Source organism: Triticum urartu, chromosome 3A (genome assembly GCF_056163025.1).
Source record: "Triticum urartu cultivar PI428250 chromosome 3A, HENAU_Tu73, whole genome shotgun sequence".
NCBI lineage: Eukaryota > Viridiplantae > Streptophyta > Magnoliopsida > Poales > Poaceae > Triticum > Triticum urartu.
Genome location: NC_141875.1, coordinates 457,113,495 through 457,138,619, shown reverse-complemented (window position 1 = coordinate 457,138,619; position 25,125 = coordinate 457,113,495). Strand labels below are relative to the sequence as shown.

At 47.5% G+C, this 25,125-nt stretch overlaps 1 protein-coding gene across 1 annotated transcript; it reads left to right on the top strand.

The window, feature by feature from the left end:
* Positions 1-23,584: 23,584 nt before the first annotated feature.
* On the top strand, positions 23,585-24,657 carry LOC125544365 (fasciclin-like arabinogalactan protein 11). The gene has a single exon (XM_048708027.2). It carries the CDS (start codon positions 23,683-23,685, stop codon positions 24,418-24,420), a length of 738 nt encoding a protein of 245 aa, XP_048563984.1. The 5' UTR covers positions 23,585-23,682; the 3' UTR covers positions 24,421-24,657.
* The last annotated feature ends 468 nt before the right edge of the window (positions 24,658-25,125 follow it).

Genomic DNA, 25,125 nt, shown 5'->3' with positions numbered 1-25,125 from the left:
TGTTGTAACGCCCCGAGACCGATGTGCCAGGTGTCTTCCAGTTATTCGCTGTCGTTGCCTTGTCATTGCTTGCGTGTCATGCATTTCATATCATGTCATCATGTGCATTTCATTTGCATACGTGTTCGTCTCATGCATCCAAGCATTTTCCCCGTTGTCCGTTTTACAATCCGGCGCTTCTATGTCATCCGGTGCTCCTTTCTACCTCTTTTCGTGTGTGTGTGTGTTAAACGTTCTCGGATTGGACCGATACTTGTCATGCGGACTTGATTTACTACCGGTAGACCGTCTGTCAAGTTTCGTGCCATTTGGACTTCGTTTGATACTCCAACGGTTAACCGAGGTACCGAAAAGGCCTCGTGTGTGTTGCAGCCCAACACCCCTCCAAAGTGGCCCAAAACCCACCTAAACCCCCTCCATCATCTCGATCGTTCGATCACGATCGCGTGGCCGAAAACCGCACCTCATTTGGATTCTCCTAGCTCCCTCTACCTATAAATATGTGACTCCCCTCGAAAATTCGCGGATGAACCCTAGTCTTCTTCATCCTCGCGCCGCCGGACACGTCCGTGCCGAGCGGGACATGTCCGCCACCGCCCCTCGTCCAATCAGACGCCGCCACCTCACCACCACCGCCGCCCTCTCTCTCCTCCCACCGCGCCAGGCCCGCGGGGCCCGGATCGGGCCCGCAGGGCCCATCCCGCCGCCGCCGCGGCCCGAGCGCCCGCGCCCTCGCGCCTTCCGCCGCCCCTCGCCGCCCCATCGTCGCTCCGGCGAGCTCGGACCACCTCCACCTCAACTCCGGCGAGCTGCGTCGAGTTCGACCACCGTGTCTACAGCTCCGGCGAGCGCCTCGTCATCCATGCCGATCCGGATCTGGATCTGAAAAAAACCCTAGCGGTTGACTTTTGCCCTCGTCCCTTTAATTTTTTTTGCATATTTCATCACATCATAACTCTGCATCCGTAGCTCCGATTCGTGCGTGTAGAATATCAAAATGTTCGCCTCGACGAGTACATCATTTCATCTCATTGCATAATTTTCATTTGAGCTCATCTTGATGCCCGAAATGCTGTTGGAAAAGGGCTATGTGAGGAAAGTTTCAGATCTGTTTCAGCAAATAGCCTTTTGTCATGATTAATGGGTGCATGCTATGATCCTGAGCTCTACATGTGTTTTGTTATATGCCATGTCATCTTTACAGGGGTGTATGCCATGTATTTTTGTGATCTTTGCGGTGACTAGCACAAGCATGCAAAATAGCTTACTCGATGATGCTGATTTCAGGGACTTAGAATTTCACTAAGTCCTTGTCCTGTTATTGTTTTTATGCCATATGTTCATGTTGTTTCCTAGTGATCCATGCCTCTTTTGAGGATGATCAGTAAGGATGTTTTGTAGATAATGTTGTGCTCTATCCATCCATGTCTTTGTTTGCAATTATGGAGCACCCTAGCTTGAGTCAATCAATCTCTACTTTTGCTATAAAATGTTCCTGGCAGATTGTTAACATGTTTAGCGATTTTGCCGAGGTTGTTGCTATTGATCTGTGCATGCTATGATGTTGTTCCTACCATGTCTAGATTCTATGCCATGTATTCTTGATGGGTGTATGCTTATATTATCATGCCATGCTTTGTAGTGAGTGCTTCGAGCTCGTAAACATGCCTACTTGTTAATCTGTTTTGCCATGCTCCAGTTTTTCACCAAGTCTGAATCTGTTTATGATTTTGCTATGTTCACATGCTTGCAATTGTATTTTATGATCCCTTTTGGCTTATGGTCACTAAGGGACTTTTGTTATATGCTTTGAGTAGCTTCATGCCATGCCTTGCTTTGCCATGATATGTTCCTGTAGCATGTAGTTTTCATGCTCTAAAGATTGCTTCCTGATGATAAATTCTTGTCTTGTTATTTCACTAAGTCTGAAACCTGTTATCGTTTGCACTTTTGCCATGCTTGTTTGAACCTGCTATTGAGTGATTTAGCCGTAGCTCAGTGTTCATCTCTTGTCAAGCATCTTGAGTGGATCCCTGCCATGTATTTTTTTTGTTATGTTAGAGTGCTGTAGCTTGTTGTTCTTAATGCATTTAGGAGGCTACTTGCTGTTTATCGCAGACCGGTGCCATATTTGTTTTGCTTGCCATTTCCAAACCGTGCATCCGATTCCGGTGATCTTTATATCGATTTCGACCGAAATCAACTCCTCTTTCCAGTGGAACTCTTGGTTTTCCAAGTTGAGGCCAGGTTCAATTATTTCCTTTACGAATCATGCATATGCATAGCATATCACATCCCGCATATCATGCCTCGTTTATGTGTTGGTTGTTTATGATGTTGTGTGCTTCTTTCCGGTGTTGCTTCTTCGGGTTGGTTCCGGTAACGTCGCCTTGTGATGATCCGTTGGTCTACGTCCGTTTGTCTTCTTTATGGACTCGTTCTTCTTCCTTGCGGGATCTCAGGCAAGATGACCATACCCTTGAAATCACTTCTATCTTTGCTTGCTAGATTGCTCGCTCTTTTGCTATGCCTATGCTACAATACCTACCACTTGCTTATAATGCCTCCCATGTTGCCATGTTCAGCCTCTAACCCACCTTCTCTTAGCAAACCATTGTTTGGCTATATTACCGCTTTGCTCAGCCCCTCTTATAGCATTGTTAGTTGCAGGTGAAGATGAAGTTTGTTCCTTGTTGGAACATGGAGCTGTTGTTCCTTGTTGGAACATGTTTATTGTTGGGATATCACAATATCTCTTATTTAATTAATGCACCTATATACTTGGTAAAGGGTGGAAGGCTCGGCCTTATGCCTGGTGTTTTGTTCCACTCTTGCCGCCCTAGTTTCCGTCATACCGGTGTTATGTTCCTTGATTTTGCGTTCCTTACACGGTTGGGTGATAATGGGAACCCCTTGACAGTTCATCTTGAATAAAACTCCTCTAGCAAGGCCCAACCTTGGTTTTACCATTCGCCACCTAGCCTTTTCTTTTCCCTTGGGTTTCCGGAGCCCAAGGGTCATCTTTATTAAACCCCCGTGCCAGTGCTCCTCTGAGTGTTGGTCCAAACTAGAGTCCTTTGCAGCGCCCCCTCGGGGAAACTCGAGGTTTGGTTTTAGCTGTACGGAGCGCTCATCCGGTGTGCCCTGAGAACAAGATATGTGCAGCTCCTATCAGGATTTGTCGGCACAGCGGGTGGCTTTGCTGGTCTTGTTTTACCTATCGAAATGTCTTGTAACCGGGATTCCGAGTCTGATCGGGTCTTCCCGCTAGAAGGAATATCCTTCGTTGACCGTGAGAGCTCGTGATGGGCTAAGTTGGGACACCCCTGCAGGGATTTGAACTTTCAAAAGCCGTGCGCGCGGTTATGGGCAGATGGGAATTTGTTAATGTCTGGTTGTAGAGAACTTGACACTTGACCTTAATTAAAATACATCAACCGCGTGTGTAACCGTGATGGTCTCTTTTCGGCGGTGTCCGGGAAGTGAACACGGTGTTGGAGTTATGCTTGATGTAACTATTTTTTGGATCACTTCTTGATCTTACTTTCTCGATCGTGCTCTGCCTTCTCTTCTCACTCTCATTTGCGTATGTTAGCCACCATATATGCTAGTCGCTTGCTGCAGCTCCACCTCATACCTTTTACCCTACCTATAAGCTTAAATAGTCTTGATCGCGAGGGTGTGAGATTGCTGAGTCCCCGTGACTCACAGATACTTCCAAAACCAGCTTGCAGGTGCCGTTGAACCATGCAGGTGATGCAACCAAGCTCAAGGAGGAGCTCGATGAAGATTGTGTTTGTTATGTTGTTCCGTTTTCAGTTGATTAGTAGTGGAGCCCAGTTGGGACGATCGGGGATCTGTGTAGCATTTGGGGTAGTCTTCTTTTATTTTGGGTTCCGTAGTCGGACCTTGATTGTATTTGGATGATGTAATGCTTTATTCATGTATTGTGTGAAGTGGCGATTGTAAGCCAACTATGTATCTCTTTCCCTTATGTATTACATGGGTTGGTTGCAAAGATTACCTCACTTGCGACATTGCTTTTAATGCGGTTATGCCTCTAAGTCGTGCTTCCACACGTGGGAGATATAGCCGCATCGAGGGCGTTACACCTAAGGCCTTGGTCAAATGGGTTCCCAAGACTACATCAAGTTCCACTTCATCAAGTACGACTACAACTCCAAGGATTCCCATCAAGTTGGTGTGGATCCCTAAGATGAAGAACTATAAAGCTCTTGAGGGTGACTCCACCAACATACTTCACTCATATCATTTTGGCAAGGACAAGTGCAAACAAATTCCACATCTTGCACTAGTTCAAGGATTCACAAACCCTCTTGTTGCTAAGACAAGGGACAAGGTAACCTAATGCTTTCATGGACATCATCCAATGTGAACTTCACTCTATGTCTATGGATATCCTTGTTTGTTCCTTGTGGGACTAACCCATGTAGGTATTGAAAGTGCAACTCACTCCAAAAGATTGCTCCGAATGATCTACATCGACATTGAGCATCTACATCTTCAACACCTACATGAAGTCATCATCGACAAAACCCAAGGTTAGTTCATCCCTCTTAGGGGGGATATCACATCTAGGGGGAGCTTTACTCTAATCAATTGAGCTAAAGCAACTCTAATGATGTGAGCACAACACTGCTTTATGTAAAAGTGGCAACCCCACTTGTGCTTGAACGATGAGTATGACCAATGATCAAATGTTCTCATTTGACTCCTAAGTCAATATACTCATATATAGATGACCTAGTCATCGCCAAATTGCTTGATAGATGCTAGAGTGATTGTGCATGCTTTGTCACATATTTCATTTGTCATTTCATTGTGTGAGCATGTTGGATGCATATTTTACTCATTCGAGGACATCCATTTGTTGCTTTGATTGTTCGGCTTTTTCTCTTTTGCCAAATGGATGGACAAGAATGCCTAAGAACTCCCTCTAGCTATCTATGCTTTTCTCGTCTCAAACTCTATTCATGCTACGTCACAAAGTTTGATCAATTCAGATTCGAACCACTCTATGTGAGGAGCACTTAGAGTCCCCGATTCGTCATAGAATTAAACTTCCAAAACCTCTTTGTGCATTTCGGTATGACCGAGTCATCCATTTCGGTCACACCGAGATCACTAAGTTGATCTAGGTTTTCAATCTCGGTGCAACCGACTAGAACTTTTCGGTCACACCAAGTTGCAGTAACCGCTTGCAGTCTGCATCTCGGTGCCACCGAGTTGTTCCACTCGGTCACACCGACATGGTCGGGATATATATATATATACCCACGGGTGAGATTTTGGAAAATTCTTCAAAACCTCTCAGCCCGCGTGTGTCCTGCTCTGCCACCTCGGGTCTCCGGATCGTCCTCTCGCCGCCAGCGACCTCCCACCGCTGGTTTCCATCGCCGTCAACGGATTTCTACCGCTCCGTTGCCGCCGTAGCGAACTCCGCCGAATTAGGGTATGAGTTTGATCCGTTGTGCTATTCCTTTAACTCCGATTCGTAGCACATTACTTTGCCATGATCATGACCACGCATGCAATCAATCTATCCACTGAGAACATCCCTTAGGTTTGATTTGAAAATTTAGGGTTAGGTCTCCGTCGGACTCATCTCGGACCGACCAAATTGTAGAAATCGGTCTCACCGATTTGGCTTAGGCCATTGCAGTTGCACTTTCGGTCTGACCGAAAACTGCAAATCGGTGTGACCGATTTCGATTCTTTGTGAAACCCTAGCAGTCTCGGTGCCACCGAACTGTGACTCGGTCTGACCGAGTTCACTAGTTTGGGTTCCAAAATCTGCTTCGGTATCACCGAGTTTACAAATCGGTAGCTCCGAAATGCTTTCTGTCAAAAACTAAAACTAAGTTTTTAAGTCATTCTTTTTGCAAAAACTCTGCACTTTGTGATGCTCATCCACTCTACCTCATCCATATCTATTCATGAAGTCTGCTGTCAGTAAGTTTGCAGAAATGTCTGACCAGAGCGACAGCCAGAACAAGTCAGAGGAACGGGTACATTTGAGTGAGGACACTAGCCCCTCTAGCACTTCTGATGATGGCAGCAGGAGCACACCAAGCAAGTTTACCAAGGCAGCCACCAGAACAAGGAAGAAGAAAACCTCAGACTCTGAAGATGAGGATTATGTGGCTGTTGAGGAGGAAGTCAGCTCCAAGAAGAAGGTGCTGAAGGAGTATGTCACAATTGTATCAACTAAGCATGGCTTGCACAAGAAGGCCCCTGCCAAGAGGGTGCCAACCTTAAAGGTGAGAGCCTCAACTGCTGAAACCTCCAAGCCAACTGAAGAGATTGTTGGAGAAGGAAAGAAAAGGAAGGGAAGGGTCAAGAAGACCACTGCCAGAGTGCTTGGAAGATCCTCCATTATGAGAGATCCAGAAGAAGAGGAGGAGGAAGAGGATGCTGCACCAGCTCCTAAGGCTCAGAAGCTTATGGGAGACGCAATTAAGCCCAAATATGCTCCCAAGGCTACTTCTCGGAAATCCCCAAAGCCCAAGAGGAACACCAACAGTATACCTGCTGAGGAGAAGAACAAGGCCCCAGTGCCTGAAGCTGAAGAAGAGGAAGATGATTCTCTTGTTTTGAGGAAGTTGAAGCCAAAAATTCCTGACCACAATGATGTTCATCCAGTCGCTGAGGAAATGCACATCAGGAAAGATGCATGACGGAGGTTGTGGAGACAGTCTGATCCATATGCTGTTAGGAGGAGGACTGCAGTTGACTACAGGTTCCATACAAAGGAACAACAAGATTTCTATGAGACAATTTTGCTTGACAAGAAGCCCATAGTGTGTGACATGAAATGAGTGGACTGGGAATTCATCCGGGAAAATGAAGATCACTTCCCTGGAGTGTATGACAACTTTAAGGCATGTGGAGTTGATGAATTCGTTGGACAAAAGCTCACCAAGTGGAATGATGAGTTGATCATGTAGTTCTACTCCACTGCCCACTTCTATCCAGATGGAAGGATAGTTTGGATGTGTGAGCATAGCAGGTACCAGTCCACAGTTGAAGAATGGGCCAAGCTAATCAATGCCCCCAAAGAACATGAAGATGACTCGGATGTGTATACCACCAAGAAGAAAGACCACAACTCAATGGCAAACATGTACAAGGAGATCCCTGATAAGGCTTTGGAAACTCACAAGCTTGGATCTGTGCATTTCTTGTTGTCTGGTCTGCCTACGATCAACTGGATCTTAAGGAACACATTGCTACCCAAATAAGGAGATCACAAGATGATCAGAGGACACTCCATCAACATGCTGCAAAATTTTGATGTTCCCCAGAAGTTTAAAGTTATGAGTTTGATTGCCGAAACGATCAAGAGGACTGCTGCTAATCAAAAGAGGATTTGTGGATATGCTCCACATATTCAAGAGCTCGTCAATTCTAAGATGGGCACAGGGACTTTTTTGCTGGGCAAGGAGCATCTACCTCTGTATCCTGAATTCGAAGACAACACTGTTGTGATGAATGAGGAGGAACCATCATCAGCTCAAGTCCAGGAGAAGAGAGCCAAGGAAAAGGCTGAGAAAGCTGCCCAGATGCCAAGTGTTGAAAAGGCATCTCGAGTCTTCCTGAAGAGCAAGCAAGATCAGTTAGGCTATCTGATTCAAGCTACACTGAGGATTGAGAAGGGCTTGGCCACTCTAACTCAGAATCAGGAGAGCCTGGAGAGGATTGTGGAGACAAAATTCTATGATCTTGATCTGAAGTTGACTGAGATTCAGACTGCAGTTGAGCAGCTTCAGGAGGAAGCAGAGGAGAGGAAAGGAAAGGCAACTACTGATGCCTTTAAGCGTGTGCCACGAGGTCCAAGGTCTGCTGCAGTGCCAGTCTCAGATGCCAGAGCTTTAGTGTCAGCACCAGCAGCTACAGCTCCAGTGCCACCTCCAGCACCCACTCCATCAGCTCCAACTACGTCATCGGAAGCCTTCGTCCTTGGAGTTCTCTCTACAGCACCTCCCGAAGACCAAGCCTAAGAGATGTATAGCACTATGCATTTTATGAACTTTTTGGTAACTTGTTGCCAAAGGGGAAGAAATATGTATAGATCATAGGCTTCGAGAGAGAGTATCTTGCTTTTTTATCTCTCTCTTGCTTTTGGTTGAACTTTGTGTGCTCGTGTGAGATACTTTTATGTCCTTGTGAGATATTTATGTGATCATGTGGTTGATCATATGCTACCTTAATGTTTGGTTGAATGATGCTATCTGTTATATCTCATATATGATCATTCACTTGCTTGGTGATGGGTGCATGCTGTTAATTTCTATCATTTTGAGCACTCCACCAAGATGCATCTAACATGGAAGAATAACCCATGAACCTAATCGATTGTGCATTTGCATTCAAAAGCAAATTTTAAATAATGCACAAATTTAGGGGGAGCTCTTGCTTATCACATACTTCTCAAAGCGACGATGTTTTTCAATCTTCTTATCACTTGTCGAAGCTTTGATCTACATGTTGTCATCAATTACCAAAAAGGTGGAGATTGAAAGTGCAACTATCCCTGTGTCACAACCCTAGCTTAGTATTGCCTATCCTTGCATAACCTCCATGCATCATGTTTACTTTTTCTCAGAAACCTGAAATGGGGGCTGATAAACCCTGGCAGCAAATGAAATTCAACTAGGGTCCAAATAAAATCATTTTCACTAAACCCAAAATGCCCTTCTAAAATGTTCATCATCTCTGCCTTGGTTTAGAATCTATGACAAAAATGGTGCACACTTTTCTAGGACAACAGAGGGTCACTGAATTAAATCATATGCTACTTGCAATTGGGCATTTAAATGCTATATATTATTTTAAGTGCTCAATTAATTCTGAACTTAAGTGTGGGCTGTTAGGAATAATCCTAACAGAGCCCACAATTATTTTCAGGATTTTTGGAAACGTTTTGGTATTTTTTAATAAAGCTCAGAAGTTACAGAAAAATAGAAAACAGAATTTAATTAGAAGAGAGAGAGAGAGAGAGAGAAGTCCTTTGGGCCACTTACCTGACAGCCTACCTGTCGGCCCACTACTGTGCTAGGCCCAGCCCACCTGGCAGCCCAGCCACCTGGCCGGCCACCGAGGGCAGGGGCGTCTTCTTCCTCCTGCCAGAAGGCAGAGGAGAAGACAGCCATGGCGCCGCGGCGTGCCACGCCGGCAGCTGCCTGCCCCCTCGTCGCCCTGGACTCCCTCTGCGACGCCACGCTACTCCCCTGGACCCCCTTGACGCTCTCGCACTCTCCCTCGCCCTCGTCCCCTTCTCCATCTCTCTCTCTCACGCGCGTGACCGAACGCAGCCGTCGCCGCCGATGAGCTCCCCCACGGCCACAACCATCTTTGAGCCTCTCCGATGCGCCCCCGAGCTCCGCCTGGTGCCCCTCTTCCTCCTCGCCCAGCCACGCAAGCCGAGGATCACCATGCCGTCGTCTTCGAGCTCGTCACCACCGCTTCTGCTCGCCGGACTTCGCCGGTCGATTCGCCGCCTTCGACGCTTCCCCGAGCACGCTGGCCATCCCTACGTCACCACAGTGAGCCCCCGAGTCGTTTCCCCCTTTTCCCCTGGTCGTTTTTGACCTCTAGGCCATAGCCCCATCTTGGCCGAGAACTCCACGCCGCCGGCGATGTCGCCGCCGTGGACACAGCCACCGCAGCTCGTGTCCAAGCACACCATCGTGCTCAGCACGATCCCATGAGCCCGCAGAGAACCGCAGCGCCCCCTCCCGTGCTCTGTAGCGCTATCCCGAGGATGCCCGAGCTGCTGCTGCCGCTGAACCTCGTCGCCGGCCACTTTTCCGGCCACCCCAGCTCATACCACCACCCCCAATGGATGCGCCTCACTCCCAGGAACCCGTAGGTGCAACCCACGGATCGAATGGTGCCCTGTAGAGCATTTCCGAGCCGCCCGCCGTCTCTGTCGTTGCCGGCGGCTAAACGCCGGCGACCCCTGACCCGTTGACCGGCATGGGTTGACCCCACTGCCCGGTTTGACCTCCCCCTCTCTCTCACTGACTTACGGGCCCCGCCTGACTAATTACTCTAGTTAGCGCTAATTAGCTAGTTAGGTTAGTTACTACAGTCGCTAACCAGTGGGCCCAGGCTAGTTAGTTAGGGCTAACTAACTTAGTTAGTTGACTGGGTCACTGACCAGTGGGTCCCACTGGTCAGGTTTGACCTGGTCGACGCCTTTGACCTGCTGACATCACCTTGACGTCATGGTGACACAGTAATACATTTTCTGGATTTAGTTTAAATTATAATAATTTAGAAAATTCCAGAAAATAGCCAAAACTTCTAAAATTCATAGAAAATTATCTATAACTCAGAATGAAATAAATTATATATGAAAAATTATCAGAAAAATTCAAGGAATCCATCTGTACCATTTTCATGCATGTTAGAACAACTTAGGGCCACTGTTTAGGACAAATCAAATGAATGGTATTTAAATAACCACATGTGGAGTTTGAATTTGAACTTTGGGTTCAAACCAACTTCATTTAATTGTGTTGCTAGTTGCATTAGCTCAATCAACAACATATTGCCATGTCGTTGTCATGCATCATGTTGTGCATTGCATTGATTGTATTCCTTCTCTGTTGCCGGTGGTTGTCCCCTCTCGATAGACATTGTACCGACGCTGTGATCGTTGACACTGATGAAGACCCAATGATATCTTCAGAAGTGCCAGGAAAGCAAAAACCCCTTGTTCATTCCGATACAACCCCACTCTCTCGCTCCTGCTCTCTTTTACTGCATTAGGACAACAACGATTCATCTGTTACTTGTTGCGGTAGCTGAACCCCTTATCCTCTGCATGACCTGTCATTGCCACAGTAAATAGATGAAACCCACTAGCATGAGTAGGAGTTGTTTGAGCCCTGATGTGCCTACTCATTCATGCTTGTTTGTCATGCCTACTATTACATAGAGTTGCGTCAGGTCTGATTCATCGGGAATGAATCGGTGGTGTGTGATCATGTCCTACCATGTGTGAGCTAAGTGTGTGAATACGTTTTTGGTAAAGGTAGCGGTGAGAGGCCATGTAGGGGTACATGGTGGGTTGTCTCATCGCAGCCGTCCTCAGGAACTGAGTTCTGTGTCTGTGATCCATGAACAGCTACTACCACTCATTGGGATCCTTAATTGACCCTCTCAGCTTCTTAATCACCCTAGTACTCTGTCCAGGAGTTGCAACTAGTTTCTGGTGTTTGTAGGTTATGTGTTGGCGGCCGTGCATAGCGCTGACCCTAGGGGTGGGCTATGTTGCGGTAGATACACCGTGGCACGGTGTACCGGGCGCCCGTTTGGTGTCTCGGGAACCCTGTTCACAACGTTCGGGGCCGTATGTGGAAACCTCGGCCGGACTCCCTACGGATGGAACCTGGATAGGCGATAAACCTGGACTAGAGACTTAAGTGTTTAGGTAGGCCGTGGCCGACACCCTCGCCAGGCTTCCGCTTGAAGGTTGCCGAGATACATGACGTGTATATGGTGGTAAGTGGTGGGAGCGTGTGTGAAGAAGTACACCCCTGCAGGGTTATCATTATCTATTCGAATAGCCGGATTCCTCGGATATGGAAACTTGGACCCCTTGCATAGTTCATAGACAAGTGAAAGTGGATACTCTAAGACTCGCAAGATAAGTGTGAGTGCTATGGATGCCCTTCTCGTATGGAGACGGGAGCAGTTCCATAGTGGTGTATTGAATGGTGAATATGTGGACTCGTGTGCGCCACCCCAAAGAGTTGCTTGCAGTCGTAGTTTAGGTTAGCCACCGAGTCAAAGCTGGCTTGCTGCAGTTAAACTCCACCACCCCCTTTGTTGATACCGATGCATATGTAGTTAGTTCTGATGTAAGTCTTGCTGAGTACAATTGTACTCACGTTTGCTTAATTTATGTTTTTGCAGAGAGGCTTCAGTCTCGCTAGTAGTTCCACGTGGACTTCGACGTTTAGCTTGATACCTCAGCTACGATCTTGTGCCCTCGGCAGGATCTGGTAGATAGTCAGGCTTCTTAGCCTTTTTCATTTCTAGATGTCTGTACTCAGACATGTTAAGCTTCCGCATGTGCTTTGCATTGTATGCTATGATTGTTGGGTCATGAGACCCATGTTTGTAATATCTCGCTCCTCGGAGCCTAATGAATAAATACTTGAGTTGTAGAGTTATGTTGTGATGCCATGTTGTATTTACACATATCGAGCATATTGTGTGTATGATTGAAATGCTTGGTATGTGTGGGATCCGACAATCTAGTTGTTTATCCTTGGCAGCCTCTCTTATGGGGAAATGTAGTCTAGTGCTTCCATGAGCCATAGTAGTCCGCTACAGCCCGGTTCACCGGAGTCCTGCTAGCCCAGCACTACTGCTCAGGACACTTGACTGGCCGGCATGTGTTTCACTTTGTTCCTATGTCTGTCCCTTCGGGGAAATGTCACACGGTGACATCCGGAATCCTGCCTAGCCTGCTACAGCCCGGGTTCCCGGAGTCCTGTTAGCCCAGTGCTACAGCCCGGATTCACACGCTGCTGACCGACATGCTCGATGTGATTCATGTATGCCTGTCCCCATAGGTTAGTGCCGCTTTGGGTTCACGACTAGCCATGTTGGCCCGGGTTCTCTGTCATATGGATGCTAGCGACACTATCATATACGTGAGCCAAAAGGCGCAAACGGTCCTGGGCCATGGTAAGGCGACACCCGTGGGATACCGTGCGTGAGGCCGCAAAGTGATATGAGGTGTTACCGGCTAGATCGATGTGACTTGGAATCGGGGTCCTGACAACTTTGGTATCAGAGCCTGACTGCCTGTAGGTTTACCAAGCCAACTGGTCGAAGTCGAGTCTAGAAATGCTTTAGTTATATAAGGGAATTGATTGTGGAAGGAAACGTAAGGCTCTTTTTACTCCTTATATCTTATGCCCTTCTGATCTGAGTCATCCTCTTCTCTTCTACGGGGATTAAGAACTAGGCCTTCTCATCTATCTATCAGGATGACATGTTACTAATCCGTAGACTTATAGGATTGCTGGATTCGAGTTTCAGTTCAGTTTCTACTACTTTTAGTATGTTGTCAGTCAAATCAAACCCTTGATATGATGATGTTAAGTGGTTACGCCACTATTTTGCAGGACGTCTCAAATCTTTTTGAGCATTTACAGCCGTTATGCTGTCCGAGTCATTCCAGGTTTCTAAATAGTCTGATGCATTTGCAAACCCCTTCCTCCTGTTCCTGATGTCCATTTGGGCCAGATTAATCACACTAACCGGTCAGTTGAGGTACTCTATTGCCTCGACATATATGTTGGAGCTATTATTATGACCCTAGGTGTTTTAGGGAGTCACCTAGTAATCTAGCCATCTTTTGTGTTCCCGGTGTGATGATTCTGGCCACCATTCTCGAAAGCATCCCGTGATGCCATGTAGTGGTAGGTATTCTATTCATGGGTTCTTGAACCCGAGATTCACCCTACTTACCTCATGTTGATAGTGTTGCTAGTTCCTTTAGGATATTAGTAACCTTTGCGATAGTCCTCGAGGTCCGAGGTATTTCCTTCTTCCAAATACTATGAACCACTTATGGCAGAAGTTTGTTGTATCAAAAGATCACAACCAGAGTGCTCTTAATGAGTTCTCCATTCTACATTGTGAATCTGCCAGTCCTACCTATCTGCATGGGTTGTCCGGAAGAAATGTTGAGCTTTTCTCGACATACTAATCTATGCATCCACAACTCAGAAAATTATATGTTCCGCGAGTTGTTCCTCTTCAGTTGTATTCTGACCATCTTCTATTAGTTGATAGTCAAAAATAGTTGTGCATTCATGTTATCGATGCCTATTATTCTTGTGGTCCTTCAAGCCATTCTATTCCAAAATGACTAGGAGAAACAAACTCCAGAACCTCATCCATATCTAGGATTGGGTCAAAGCAATTGTACTCCGCAGATCAATTGCAATTCCAGCTTTTGTTCTGTTCTACCTTGGAGTGTTACCATCTTTACGTCAAGAGTGTCATGAGAATTGCACCACCTCTTATGAATTCTTGACGCAGTGATACTTCTCGCTATCATTTTTCATCCCTCGGTCCCGTGTTGTCACAACCGGAATGCCGACAAGTGAACCAGGATGTGTGAAATCAATACTCCTAGCAACCATGTTGCTTGGTAGTTAATGGACAATATTCTCATCCTTAGCGTGTTGGTTATTAAATCATCATCCTAAGATTGATTGTGCTACCTACTCCTTATTTCTGGTGCACCCTTCGATTAATGAGTGAGGATTACTCAATCCCTTGCTTATTTGATCATATCATCTTGCTCTGAAAAGCGAGATTGTTCTCGAGCTTAGTAACATATCGGTGGTTCATGATTTTCCGAAGATCTTCTCGGAAGTATTACCAGGTTGTCACCTGACCGCTATGTTGAGTTCGTGATCAAGTTGGTTTTCTTATAAATCACCCTTCACCAAGAATCTGTGCTGGATATCCCTAAGCTAGTTGGTTGAGTCAAATAACAACTTGGAGAGTTGGAAGATAAAATCTTAATCCACTTAGTTCATCACTAAGGGATATCCTTGTGTGTGTGTGTGTGTGTGTGTTGAAGAAAAATGATATCTCCATCGATGGGTCCTCGTGATCAGTTGTTGGATCTATTGCCTTGCCAAAACTTTGACTTGAGTATGGGCTATCGTCAAGTCAAATCAGAACCAACGATGTTCGTAATGTTGTCTTACCCGTGGTTGATCCCTCGAGCATACACCATTACATCTTTTGGTCTGACCAATGCTATCACCGTGTTCACATGATGGTGGAAGTCCAGTGATATGGAAATTCCGATGAGTTGTTGTTGAGCCCATCAACAACATTTTGTCTCCCCCATGATTCATGTTGAACATCAACCTAGTGTTGAAAACTTGTAAGCAATGCCTTCGTGTCCCATTCATGAAGCATATGTTGCATGGAAGAAGTGACTTCCTTGAATTCATGTGCACTTGGTGCAAGTTGCCGCCGTGAATTCGAGAAAGTTTGTTTTTGCTTCCTCTGGAATCATCCCAAGTCAGTCATGCATGTGCGAAGTATTCTATGGTCTGATAGACTGATCATCTACATTCTATACGTATCCCTAGCACACCAAGCCACTGATTGATTTGTTCAAGGAGAAGAAGTTTCTTCTTAAGAGTTGGACCTACGCAAGGACTTCGATATCCTTGTTGATGGCTCCCCCTGAACTCGGTAGTGTTTCATTTTAAGACTACCAGGTGACCATGCTTGTCTAGGACAACGTGTTCACATGCTTGTAGCAGAACCGGCTCATGTTTTGGAGCTTACTACCGTAGTTCATTCCCCCGAGAATCTCGCAACGTCATCTCGTTGATTTGTGTTGCAAACCTTCCTTTTCCTTTCTAGACTCGGTGAGTCTGGAATATCCTGACACCAACCAGATCTAAATCTCAGGCAGATATGATGGTTGGAGCATTTTCCAAGAACTATAATATTGGTCTCTCGATAACCGGTAAAGTGGATGTCGTGGCCAACACATCCAGCCGGAAGACCTATTATTGTAGTATCTCGATTGAAGAAAGTTGGTCACCTCCCCATAAGGATCTCGCAGGATCTGCCTCTGTAGTTATTCCTTATGGATTCTTGAGCTTCCGAAGTTCGACCTTTTACTTGATGTTCTAGATATCAAACCATATCTATAAATGGATTACGCTAGCACATCAAGGAGAACATTAGAAGCGGAGTGCTAAATGTCTCTCGGTCGATCGTCCAGATTCTGTTCCCTTAGCCTCGCTAAGGGAAGATCTGAGAAGGTGTTATCTCCTTTGTATCCGCATCATCCATCACTAGTCATCATGGTAGTATGTCGTGTTGCCAGGATCCTTGCCACGGATGTTGGTAGAACCTTGATGAATATGGAAATGCTCAAGTTCTTGAGAGCACGCGCAAGAAAATCATCCCTTGCGTTGTCTTCAACAAGGTAGTCCACATCATCCATTCTAGTCCAGGTATGCCATCCCTTCGTACTCCTCTAAGCGATTGTTGTGTTTTGCCTTAGACTGGTATAAAATTTTTCAGTGATCTCTGAATCAAAAGTAATTCTTTTTGCCACTTAAGGGAATATTTCTGCGAGTCACCTTCCTTAAGATGTCTCGCTATGGTATCATGGCAACCCAACCCCTCGCTACGTTGATACCGTTCACCACCCTCCTAGGTGTGGGAATTCCGCTACTTACTTAAAACTTGTCATATGCTCATTTCCATCACTCTTGATATGTGTTTTGTGTCTCAGTTCGCAAGATGTTTTTATGTCTCATTCCGTGAGTTAAGACTGAGCTGCTCGATCTTGAGAAAATCGATCCTTCTAGAGTTTATTTTCCCTCTCGTTGTCATGTTGGTAGGAGTTCCTGGAGCAAGACTTCGAGACAATGAAGGTGATCAAATCAACATTCTTATGGAGTTCACCCAGGATCACGAAGATTGTGTTGGTCGTGTGTCCCCTCTGTCTTCTTACCTCACGACCTGAATCTCGGGACGAGATTCTTGTTTAGTGGGGGAGAGCTGTCACAGCCCTAGCTTAGTCTTGCCTATCCTTGCATAACCTCCATGCATCATGTTTACTTTTTCTCAGAAACCTGAAATGGGGGCTGATAAACCCTGGCAGCAAATGAAATTCAACTAGGGTCCAAATAAAATCATTTTCACTGAACCCAAAATGCCCTTCTAAAATGTTCATCATCTCTGCCTTGGTTTAGAACCTATGAAAAAAATGGTGCACACTTTTCTAGGACAACATAGGGTCACTGAATTAAATCATATGCTACTTGCAATTGGGCATTTAAATGCTATATATTATTTTAAGTGCTCAATTAATTCTGAACTTAAGTGTGGGCTGTTAGGAGTAATCCTAACAGAGCCCACAATTATTTTCAGGATTTTTGGAAACATTTTGGTATTTTTTAATAAAGCTCAGAAGTTACAGAAAAATAGAAAACAGAATTTAATTAGAAGAGAGAGAGAGAAGTCCTTTGGGCCACTTACCTGACAGCCTACCGGTCGCCCCACTACTGTGCTAGGCCCAGCCCACCTGGCAGCCCATCCACTTGGCCGGCCACCGAGGGCAGGGGCGTCTTCTTCCTCCTGCCAGAAGGCAGAGGAGAAGACAGCCACGGCACCGCGGCGTGCCACGCCGGCAGCTGCCTGCCTGGCTGCCCCCTCGTCGCCCTGGACTCCCTCTGCGATGCCACGCTACCCCCTGGACCCCCTTGACGCTCTCGCACTCTCCCTCGCCCTCGTCCCCTTCTCCGTCTCTCTCTCACGCGCGCGACCGAACGCAGCTGTCGCCACCGACGAGCTGCCCCATGGCCACAACCATCTTTGAGCCTCTCCGATGCGCCCCCGAGCTCCGCCTGGTGCCCCTCTTCCTCCTCGCCAAGCCACGCAAGCCGAGGATCACCATGCCGTCGTCTTCGAGCTCGTCACCACCGCTTCTGCTCGCCGGACTTCGCCGGTCGATTCACCGCCTCCGACGCTTCCCCGAGCACGCTGGCCATCCCTACGTCACCACAGTGAGCCCCCGAGTCATTTCCCCCTTTTCCCCTGGTCGTTTTTGACCTCTAGGCCATAGCCCCATCTTGGCCGAGAACTCCACGCCGCTGGCGATGTCGCCGCCGTGGCCACAACCACCGCAGCTTGTGTTCGAGCACACCATCGTGCTTAGCACGATCCCATGAGCCCGCGGACAACCGTAGCGCCCCCTCCCGTGCTCTGTAGCGCTATCCCGAGGATGCCCGAGCTGCTGCCGCCGCTGAACCTCGTCGCCGGCCACTTTTCCGGCCACCCCAGCTCCTACCACCACCCCCAATGGATGCACCTCACTCCGAGTAACCCGTAGGTGCAACCCACAGATCGAATGGTGCCCTGTAAAGCATTTCCGAGGCGCCCCGCCGTCTCTGTCGTCGCCGGCGGCTAAACGCCGGCGACCCCTGACCCGTTGACCGGCATGGGTTGACCCCACTGCCCGGTTTGACCTCCCCCTCTCTCTCACTGACTTACGGGCCCCGCCTGACTAATTACTCTAGTTAGCGCTAATTAGCTAGTTAGGTTAGTTACTACAGTCGCTGACCAGTGGGCCCAGGCTAGTTAGTTAGGGCTAACTAACTTAGTTAGTTGATTGGGTCACTGACCAGTGGGTCCCACTTGTCAGGTTTAACCTGGTCGACGCCTTTGACCTGCTGACATCACCTTGACGTCATGCTGACATAGTAATACATTTTCTGGATTTAGTTTAAATTATAATAATTCAGAAAATTCCAGAAAATAGCCAAAACTTCTAAAATTCATAGAAAATTATCTATAACTCAGAATGAAATAAATTATATATGAAAAATTATCAGAAAAATTCAAGGAATCCATCTGTACCATTTTCATGCATGTTAGAACAACTTAAGGCCACTGTTTAGGACAAATCAAATGAATGGTATTTAAATAACCACATGTGGAGTTTGAATTTGAACTTTGGGTTCAAACCAACTTCATTTAATTGTGTTGCTAGTTGCATTAGCTCAATCAACAACATATTGCCATGTCGTTGTCATGCATCATGTTGTGCATTGCATTGATTGTATTCCTTCTCTGTTGCCGGTGGTTGTCCCCTCTCGATAGACATTGTACCGACGCTGTGATCGTTGACACTGATGAAGACCCAATGATATCTTCAGAAGTGCCAGGAAAGCAAAACCCCCTTGTTCATTCCGATACAACCCCACTCTCTCGCTCCTGCTCTCTTTTACTGCATTAGGACAACAACGATTCATCTGTTACTTGTTGCGGTAGCTGAACCCCTTATCCTCTGCATGACCTGTCATTGCCACAGTAAATAGATGAAACCCACTAGCATGAGTAGGAGTTGTTTGAGCCCTGATGTGCCTACTCATTCATGCTTGTTTGTCATGCCTACTATTACATAGAGTTGCGTCAGGTCTGATTCATCGGGAATGAATCGGTGGTGTGTGATCATGTCCTACCATGTGTGAGCTAAGTGTGTGAATACGTTTTTGGTAAAGGTAGCGGTGAGAGGCCATGTAGGGGTACATGGTGGGTTGTCTCATCGCAGCCGTCCTCAGGAACTGAGTTCTGTGTCTGTGATCCATGAACAGCTACTACCACTCATTGGGATCCTTAATTGACCCTCTCAGCTTCTTAATCACCCTAGTACTCTGTCCAGGAGTTGCAACTAGTTTCTGGTGTTTGTAGGTTATGTGTTGGCGGCCGTGCATAGCGCTGACCCTAGGGGTGGGCTATGTTGCGGTAGATACACCGTGGCACGGTGTACCGGGCGCCCGTTTGGTGTCTCGGGAACCCTGTTCACAACGTTCGGGGCCGTATGTGGAAACCTCGGCCGGACTCCCTACGGATGGAACCTGGATAGGCGATAAACCTGGACTAGAGACTTAAGTGTTTAGGTAGGCCGTGGCCGACACCCTCGCCAGGCTTCCGCTTGAAGGTTGCCGAGATACATGACGTGTATATGGTGGTAAGTGGTGGGAGCGTGTGTGAAGAAGTACACCCCTGCAGGGTTATCATTATCTATTCGAATAGCCGGATTCCTCGGATATGGAAACTTGGACCCCTTGCATAGTTCATAGACAAGTGGAAGTGGATACTCTAAAACTCGCAAGATAAGTGTGAGTGCTATGGATGCCCTTCTCGTATGGAGACGGGAGCAGTTCCATAGTGGTGTATTGAATGGTGAATATGTGGACTCGTGTGCGCCACCCCAAAGAGTTGATTGCAGTCGTAGTTCAGGTTAGCCACCGAGTCAAAGCTGGCTTGCTGCAGTTAAACTCCACCACCCCCTTTGTTGATACCGATGCATATGTAGTTAGTTCTGATGTAAGTCTTGCTGAGTACAATTGTACTCACGTTTGCTTAATTTATATTTTTGCAGAGAGGCTTCAGTCTCGCTAGTAGTTCCGTGTGGACTTCGACGTTTAGCTTGATACCTCACCTACGATCTTGTGCCCTCGGCAGGATCTGGTAGATAGTCAGGCTTCTTAGCCTTTTTCATTTGTAGATGTCTGTACTCAGACATGTTAAGCTTCCGCATGTGCTTTGCATTGTATGCTATGATTGTTGGGTCATGAGACCCATGTTTGTAATATCTCGCTCCTCGGAGCCTAATGAATAAATACTTGAGTTGTAGAGTTATGTTGTGATGCCATGTTATATTTACACATATCGAGCATATTGTGTGTATGATTGAAATGCTTGGTATGTGTGGGATCCGACAATCTAGCTGTTTATCCTTGGCAGCCTCTCTTATGGGGAAATGTAGTCTAGTGCTTCCATGAGCCATAGTAGTCCCCTACAGCCCGGTTCACCGGAGTCCTGCTAGCCCAGCACTACTGCTCAGGACACCTGACTGGCCGGCATGTGTTTCACTTCGTTCCTGTGTCTGTCCCTTCGGGGAAATGTCACGCGGTGACATCCGGAGTCCTGCCTAGCCTGCTACAGCCCGGGTTCCCGGAGTCCTGTTAGCCCATTGCTACAGCCCGGATTCACACGCCGCTGACCGACATGCTTGATGTGATTCATGTATGCCTGTCCCCATAGGTTAGTGCCGCTTTGGGTTCACGACTAGCCATGTCGGCTCGGATTCTCTGTCATATGGATGCTAGCGACACTATCATATACGTGAGCCAAAAGGCGCAAACGGTCCCGGGCCATTGTAAGGCGACACCTGTGGGAATACCGTGCGTGAGGCCGCAAAGTGATATGAGGTGTTACCGGCTAGATCGATGTGACTTGGAATCGGGGTCCTGGCACCCTGGGTGGTTTTGTTAATTCTTAACAACATATAGCTCATTGAGCTAATGCTATTTGAAGATAAATATTTCAGGAAAGCTCAATGATTGGCATGGCATGGATTAGAAAGTGGACCCCCTCAAAATGCTAAGTACAAAATATTGGCTCAAGCTCAAGCACAAGACTCTACATTTCATTTTAGTGATCCAAGATCACATTGAGTCCATAGGAAAAGCCAATACTATTAAAAGGGGATGAGGTGTTGCTTAATGAGTTACTTGCTCAAAATGCTTAGTGATATGCTCCAAAAACCCTCAACTACTTTCTCATATCCATATATGTTCCAAACCAAAAGTCAAACTCGGCCCCACCAAAATCTTCTATCCGGCGCCACCGAGTTCATGTGACATAGCCACTACCAGAAACCCTAATCAATTCGGTCTCACCGATAGGGATCTCGGTCTCACCGAGATGGGATTGCAAACTCTCTGTTTCCCTTCGTAACGTTTCGGTCCAACCAAAATGAGCGATCGGTCCCACCGAGATTGCAATGCAAACTCTCCGTTTCCCCTTCATAACGTTTCGGTCTAACCGAGATGAGCGAATCAGTCCCACCGAGTTTGCCTGGCCAACTCTCTGTTTGTCTATTACCAAAATCGGTCCCACCGAGTTTGTGTAATCGGTCTCACCGAGATTACGTTATGCCCTAACCCTAATGGAATCGGTCCCACCGAGTTGACATGTCGGTCCCATCGAAAACCCTAACAGTCACACTATGAACTAAATTGGTCTGACCGAGTTGTATGATTCGGTTCCACCGAGTTTGGTGATTTGTGTGTAACGGTTAGATTTTGTGTGGAGGCTATTTATACCCCTCCACCCACTCTTCATTTGAGGAGAGAGCCATCAGAAAATATGCCTACACTTCCAACATACATTTTCTGAGAGAGAACCACCGACACTTGTGTTGAGGTCAAGATATTCCATTCCAGCCACATAAATCTTGATCTCTAGCCTTCCTCAAGTTGCTTTCCACTCAAATCATCTTTCTACCAAATCCAATTCTATGAGAGAGAGTTGAGTGTTGAGGAGACTATCATTTGAAGCACAAGAGCAAGGAGTTCATCATCAACACACCATCTATTATCTTTTGAAGAGTGGTGTCTCCTAGATTGGTTAGGTGTCACGAGTCTCCTTCAAGATTGTGGAGTTGAACCAAGGAGTTTGTTAGGGCAAGGAGATCACCTACTTCGTCAAGGTCTACCCTAGTGAGGCAAGTCCTTCGTGGGCGATGGCCATGGTGGGATAGACAAGGTTGCTTCGTGGGCGATGGCCATGGTGGGATAGACAAGGTTGCTTCTTCGTGGACCCTTCGTGGGTGGAGCCCTACATGGACTCGCGCAACCGTTACCCTTCGCGGGTTGAAGTCTCCATCAACGTGGATGTACGATAGCATCACCTATCGGAACCACGTCAAAATCTCCGTGTCTACATTACGTTTGCTTCCTCCAAACTCCTCCCTTTACCTTCATATGCAATTGTTTTACATTCCGCTGCTATACTCTTAGAATCGCTTGTGTAGGTTGATTACTTGTTTGTGCTAAGTTGCTAAAATCTGCCAAGACTTAAAATTGGGAAAAGGCTATATTTTTATTTTGTCAAGTAGTCTAATCACCCCCTCTAGACATACGTTCGATCTTACAAAATGAGCAAAAGAATCTAAAAGAAGCAGCTCAGACATTTGGTCGAATAGATAAGGGGTGAGGTGTACTTCTGGAGTAGGACGTACTGGTGTGGCTGCAGTGTCCGAGGTAGCAAGGATGGTGGGGAGGAGTTTGGACGGCATGGAGCTAGGGTGAGGTGGCAGAGGCAGAGTCGGGGAAGGAGTGGCGCGGGTGAGGCAGAAGAGGGGAAGAAGGTAGGCCGAGCGAGGACTGGGGACGATTTTGAGAGATTTTAAATGGATCTGGCCTGCCGAAGCCAACATGACTAATGTGTCCGGACGTGTTCGGATCATCCCGTATTGTCTCATATATGGGTTGGATACAATCGATGTCCGATAGCCCATATATATAAGATGGAATTTAGAAGTCCAGTTACGCAATTTTTTATTCAACGGTGTTCGGAATGTCCAGCCCGACGTTTAGAGGGAGGAATGAAGTCCTATTATAGATGCTCCTGTTCCAGCCAGAATGCCGATGAAGGAGATTATTCCGCTGTTGGGATTTTATGGGGTGTTATTTTCAAGGAAAGAATAGCGCGCTGCAGTAAAATAGTGTCGGCCTTCGAATACATTATTAATGTGTTATATCGCGCTATAGCGTGTCATTAGCGAGACGTTGTACATCTATCTATTTAACAAGACAAATTTTAATAGGCTAGCTAGTACTAGTATTTTTCTTGCTTCTCACCTGCTACAGACTTTTCATTCCCTCGGCTTTCTAATCGAACTTGATGGCACATGCGCGCGGACAAGTAGTTCTGCACGGCCGTTGCCTGGGCAAGATTCTCGTGTGCGGCCGCCGCCACGATCGGTACGCACCATTAACCTTACTCATACTGCACTGCGGCTCATTTCATTGCGTCGCACAGCATCGCCTCGTAGCGCACATTCCCGCTACTCCACGCCCAGAGAATAACATAACCTCCCCGGCAACCACCGATCGGTACGCACCGTCAGACCAGCTCATCTCCAGCCGGCCACCCCTAACCCCACCCCACGTCGGCCTCCCTATATCACCCAACACTGCCCGCCCTGTAACGATCACACGCACTACCACCACTCCTCTCTCCTGCAACCTCCGTTCTTCAGAGCAGCACCAGCCAGAGCCACAAGCAATGGCGGCGAGGAGCGGCATTGTCGTCGTCGCGGCGGCGCTCTTGGCCCTGGTGGCGGTGTCGCAGGCGCAGGCGCCGGGCCCCTCGGCGACGCCGGCCGGCCCGCCGAACGTGACGGCCATCCTGGTGAAGGGCGGGCAGTACACGACCTTCATGCGGCTGATGAAGGAGACGCAGCAGGACACGCAGCTCAACAGCCAGCTCAACAACTCCTTCAACGGCAACGGCTACACCGTGTTCGCGCCCACCGACAACGCCTTCAACAACCTCAAGCCCGGCACGCTCAACAGCCTCACCCAGCAGCAGCAGGTGTCGCTCGTCCAGGCCCACATCCTGCCCCAGTACTACACCATGGAGTCCTTCCAGACGGCCAGCAACCCCGTCCGCACCCAGGCCTCCGGCGAGAAGGAGCCCATCACCGTCAACATCGTCGCCACCAACAACCAGGTCAACGTCACCACCGGCCTCGTCGAGGTCGCCGTCAACAACGCGCTCAGCGCCGTCAAGCCGCTCGCCGTCTACTCGGTCGACAAGGTGCTCCTGCCCGAGGCGCTGTTCGGGGCCAAGGCGCCGGCGCCGGCGCCCACCGCCTCCAAGGGGGGCAAGACCAAGAAGGGTGAGGCCGCCTCCGGGCCGGCCGGGTCAGACGACGAAGCCACGCCCACGGGCGCCGCGGGCGCCAAGGCCGTCGGTTGGGGCGTGGCTGGCATGGCCGCTCTTCTTGGCTACCTCTTGTGAGATGGGGTAGCTTGGGATGATCGCACTACGACCAGGACGCCATGGTCATAAATCAATGTGCATAGACTCGATGGGTTTCCTTGTCTTTGGTGTTTCTTTCCTTTCTTCCACCCTGTTCAAATTCCTTTGTTCCATTCTTGTTCTTGCCTTGTTGGCGGTTTGTTAAGATTGAGTTATGTGATTGAATTTATGTGTTTGAGGCAAGAATGTTAATAACGACGCAGTGCATTTTGAGTACCCGGTAGTGCGATTGAAAGACACGGTCCCATTGCGATTTGAGTGTGTGCCCTTTTTTATCACATCATTGTGGTGCCCGGCAAAAGACTGCCGTGTGTCGGTGCTTTACTCACGTTAGTTGAGATGATAATAATCAGAGCTAGCTGGTACTAAATCAGGATAAGATTTTAGCAGCCCTATTGATCTGGAAGTGTTCTCTGGTCAAAATGGGATGATAGTACACGTCTAGTTTTCGGTTTTGGATTTATCAAGAGATGGATGGGTAATCATGGAGTTGGTGCAAGTGTGGAACAGAGTGGCGGAGCAGGGAGGAGCCAATGCACGAGCACGTGGTGCCACGCCCGTCCGGTGATGAGTGAGTCGATTCTATTGCATAGTGGTAGTGGTACTGCATTGTACGAATACTATACACCCTATGTGCGTGCATCAGTGCATGGAGCGGCAGCGATGCAACACATTCTATTTTGC